Genomic DNA, 5,105 nt, shown 5'->3' with positions numbered 1-5,105 from the left:
AGCTCTAAAGCCAACTGTTAGAATGTTAACCACTTAACCTAAATTTGAAAAGTCGGTTAAAAAAACTTCTATACATGGTACAATTCAGATGTGGTCAACCATGATTAAAAGCAGCCAATGATTATGAAAGTGAGACTCAAATGGTCCCAATCTTGTGGGTGGAAAGTTAAACTCGTGAGTCCATCGTAAAGTATACTTTATATCGAGGATAAGGAATGAAACTAAGGCAGAGATGAACTGTGATTCCTTGACCATATTTTTGGGGTTGTGTAGGAAATATTCTAGTTCTTTGAATTTGATTATTGTAACCAAACAAAAACGACTATTATAGAAATGCAATACGTTGATAAAAGATATTAGGAATACTATAATCCTTTGTTGTTTGATTCAAGAGCATCACTGCTCCCTCTAAGGTGATGATTTCCTTTTGGAATTTGGGAAATCACTCTGACTGCCATTGACTATGTTGTTAAACACTGTCAGTTCTTTTCTTGGAAAGGGGCTATATTTTGAGTTGTATATTTCCAACTTGCATTTTCTTCTGATAAGCAAGTGCAACTTGCACTTCTTTTTTATCTACAGTAATGCAGTTGAAATAACCTCATCCTATTTTAAACAACAAGAAAACACCATAATTCATTTTTTCTGGGACAGAGGCAGTAATATTCAACTAATAGCAAACTACACACATTATACATAAGTAATTAACCAAATCTTTTTTATCTGCGGTAATTTCCTAAACTCTTCCCATCTCAACTTCATGAGGTGCGGCCTTTGAGGAAAAATCATCCACTTCAAACTCTGAATTGTTCTGTTTACTGGTAGTTTCAAACTTTTCTCCATCACCCCACAGAGCATAAGCTTCTTCCCCATGAATAGCATCATCTCCAACTTGCATATCTTCCTCGGACAACCGAAGAGGAACTATAAATCTTATAAGCAAACATATGACACTCGTGCTAATAACATTTAGTACAATTATAAACACAATTCCACCAATTTGAAGACCCATTTGGCGGAAACCAGCTTTGACGCGCCCCATTTGGAACCCGTAAAAAAGTCCTGTGTACGTTTCCCACTCATCGATAGCGTAAAAGAGACGGTTAAGTTTTGGCTCGGCAAATAAGCCGGTTAAAATACCTCCAAGACTTCCTGCAACGGCGTGGGTGTGGAAAACGGCCATGGTGTCGTCCACATGTTTTAGTAGTTTGATCTTCTTGTGCAGAACCATCATTGTATACCATGGGATGCTTCCTGACATCATTCCCATCAGAATAGCGGCCCAACCTTGTACAACCCCTGTTCAAGGACGTTCTGGTTTAGATTGCATATCTAAAATCACATCCCACTGCATAAATTTTATTTCAAGAGACGACATAAATTGGTTCATTTACCTGCAGCTGGAGTGATGCAAACCAAGCCAGTGATCATACCCTGGACGGCTCCAATCACGGAGGGCTTGCCAAAGAAAATGATATCAAGCAAAAGCCAAACAAGTAAGCTTGTAGCGGCACAGACATGCGTATTAAGTACCGCAAGAGATGCATCAATGCTGGCAACATAAGGATCTCCTCCGTTGAACCCTGTCCAACCCATCCATAGCAGGCCAGCTCCAGCAAGCATTAAGATTATGTTATTTGGTGGAAACCTCTCCCTATCCTGGCTAGCCCTTGGACCAACCTTGAGATTGATAGAAATTAGTTAGTAAAAAATTGATAAACTTATGAATATCGAGGTTGGAGTGCAACATAACTATACATACCCAATAAGCAGCAGTGAAGCCAGCAATACCAGATGACAGATGAATAACATAACCACCAGAATAATCAATAACACCAGCCAAAGCTAAAAAACCTTTAGGACTCCATAAACTAAATGCACCAATGGTATAGCTAAAAGTCAACCATAATGGCACAAACAACATCCAAGCATGGAAATTCATCCTTCCAAGTAATGCTCCAGCGATCAAAATCAAAGTTATAGCAGCAAAAACAAATTGGAAAAAGACCATGGTTGCTGTTGGAAACAACCCAGCAAAACCTTTCTCAAGTAAATAACTTTGTTCAAGTGCCATTGCTGGCTTACCCCAAAATGGAATTAGTCTATCTCCAAATGACATTCTATATCCCCATCCTACCCAACATACCAAAACTGCCGCAAACGCGTACAATGCCATGAACGCTGAATTTACTGCCCATTTCTTTTTAACAATACTTCCGTAAAGAATTACTAGTCCTGGTACACTTTGTAGTCCTACCAATGTTGCCGCTGTTAACTGCCATGCATTATCGGCTTTGTTCATCCAGTCTGGACTCGCTTCGGTTGGAAGAAGGTTTGATGGTATAGTCCCATTCATTTTCTTTAACTAGTTACTTGGGCTAACTCTGCACGAGTTCACTCGTTTGTCTTGCAAGTACTCAAGTAGTGTGTTTTTGAGAGCAGGTTTGAATTAAAAGTGGACATGATGTATATATAGAGGGGAAAAAAGGAACAAAACCTTTTGTTATTTGCAAATTATTATATAAATTAAAACTTTTCCTAAATTCTTGTCATTATGATTGTAACATCTTAAAGGATTCCCTGGACGGCAATTTATTTTGGCATGGTAGATGTTAAAAGTGTTAAAAATGTTAAGCCAAGTTTAGAACCGTAGGTAGATATGTACAATGCAAAGGGCTTAAGGCCAGGCAAGATCAGACACTCGCCTCCATCTATCTGAAGGTATAAAAGGATGCTAAGGCAAGTCTTAAATTAACAAGGCTGCGGCATCGCATGACGCTGCAACTACTGTGCACAGACAGTGCGTGCTAATAATGAAAGAAAAACATAGACCACGGTTGTTTGGAAAGATGTGACAGATTTATTTATTAATTCTCTTCTGAGAAGGACTGGAGCTAATTGATGGTCTTTCTCGGTCTCTCCATTAATCACTCGTTTCATTTGCGGACGGAATATCCAACGACAACAGCTGCAGCGATGAAATATCCGCCATATAAAAACAATATCCACCAGTTAAGTTATGAGAGAATCATTGAAATGATACATCACAACCCCACATTTCCAAGTAAATACGGATCTTCTTTGTCTTTGTTCAATTGATGTTACCTATGATTCCAAATCCAACCAACATCAACCTTTATTCCCCCATAAATTAAAAGTAATTTGTTGGGAAAATTTCTAATAGGATATTTTTAACAGAAGTTAAAAATAAAATATTATTGGCAAATGTTAACCTATATATATATATATTTTTTTTTATTATTTTTTTTTTTTACAAATAACCTTTTCAATAATGGAAATTCAAGATTACAATGGGTTTAAATCTAAATTGAGAAAATACAAATAGACACGCCGTACAAGTATACCGAGAAATCCGATAAGAGAAAGAGAATGATTGACGGTGTAGAACAAATACAAGCATGAATAAGAACTGACCGAGTCGGAGGAATAATGGTTTTTCTCGGAAGTATATTCTAACCATTTTGTTTGTTTTTCTTCTTCTTCATAAAGATGTGCTCCAAAAGTTGGAGTGATGTGCTCAAATTTCTTAAAACTTGTGATGGAGATTTCGTCGTCAAAAGCGTCAACCATGAAGTTTCCGTCGCCGGATAAATAGATGATGAAGATTCCGTCGTCAGAGCTAACAGTGATGAAGTTTTCGTCGTTGAAAATCATGTCAAGTGATCTTAAAACCCAAATAACACAAGAACAACCATTAAAACCGAGATAAACCTCTCTAATAGAGGAGATAGAAACACCATAAGGGTGTACAAAACTTACCAAAAGGTAAGAGAAAACCATAAGAAAACTAGCTAAGAACAAAGATTTAACCTAAAACAAGAGAAGGGAAAGTAGATCCCGCTCAGATCCGGCCCCAAAAGGACCAGATCTGAGCCGGAGATGGTTGCCGGTGAAGAAACTTTTTTTCCTGTTGAACTAGTGAGAGAGGAGAGAGAGTGTGTTTTTTAAAGAAAACTAGCTAAAGTTGCCTTGCTAAATTGGGGCCTATAGATTACTTCATCTACCCAATTCACAATGATAAGGGATGTCTAATATTTATGTAAACTACCAAAATTACCCTCAAAAAAATATTAATATTACTAAATTATCCCCATCAATCCTTAATAAACCTAACTAACAAAAATCAGTTTTTATTTTTAACATAAAAACCTATTCATCTCCTCCTCTTTTTCCATTTTTTTGAAACCAAAAATCGTCGATGATCGATGATTCAAAAACGATTGATCGTTTCTTTCTTTCACAAAATGACGAATCCAAGAACTAAGTATGCTACTAACAGGAATCATTCTAGTGACGACAATCTCGGACTTGTTGAAGCGATTCGAAATAGAACGAAGGAAGTGCAAGAACAATCCGAAGCCTCTCGTATCGCACATGAGGAAGAAATGGGTCGAATCAGGTACTTTTCTATCAACCCAATCCTCTAAACTAGGTTTTAGTAACATGCACTAGGTTAGAAATCGAGAATTTTGAAATCAAAAAATTTCAGTGTTCACATAATCGGATTACGTTAGTCACGAAGTAACCCGATTCTTATTAGAAACGGATTATGTTCATAAACTTATATTCCGATTATTCTGCATGTGAAAAGGAATCGGGGAACGTTAGTGTATAAATAGCCCGATTGTTATATCCAATCTTCCTGGATCTTATTTTGTTGGAATCGGATTACATATGTCTTAACAAAAACCGATTGTTTAGTTCAGAAACAGACTTTATATGTATATCGAGTAAACCGATTTCGTGAATCTGTTCACATTAGCACTTACAAAAATCCGATTGTTAATTTTATATGTTTGGAATCGGATTTCATATGTATATCGAGTAAACCGATTATATACCCTGACTTTAAAAATGCTTTCTATTCCATTGTTTTTTTTGTTGCTTAAATCCGTATTCAACAGGCAAAAAAATCAAGCCGAAAAGAAATATAAGAAAAAATATGACCATGATATTCCTAAGCCTTTGGGACCTCGTCGAAAATACGGTAAAAATTTGAATGCTTCCCACTGAAACCCAAGGGGCATGGGGAGTAAAGCCAAAGGGATCATCATCAATGACCCACCACCACAAGCGGAGAAACC

The 5,105-nt window shown here is 37.0% G+C and overlaps 1 protein-coding gene across 1 annotated transcript; it reads right to left on the bottom strand.

The window, feature by feature from the left end:
* Positions 1-736: 736 nt before the first annotated feature.
* LOC113350776 (ammonium transporter 3 member 1-like) lies at positions 737-2,356 on the bottom strand. Its single transcript, XM_026594897.1, has 3 exons — positions 1,763-2,356; positions 1,395-1,680; positions 737-1,299 (listed from the first exon to the last, which is right to left on the bottom strand). Exons 1-3 carry the CDS (start codon positions 2,354-2,356, stop codon positions 737-739), a joined length of 1,443 nt encoding a protein of 480 aa, XP_026450682.1.
* Positions 2,357-5,105: the final 2,749 nt, after the last annotated feature.

Source organism: Papaver somniferum, chromosome 2 (genome assembly GCF_003573695.1).
Source record: "Papaver somniferum cultivar HN1 chromosome 2, ASM357369v1, whole genome shotgun sequence".
Taxonomy (NCBI): domain Eukaryota; kingdom Viridiplantae; phylum Streptophyta; class Magnoliopsida; order Ranunculales; family Papaveraceae; genus Papaver; species Papaver somniferum.
This window is presented reverse-complemented; position numbering and strand designations above follow the sequence as displayed.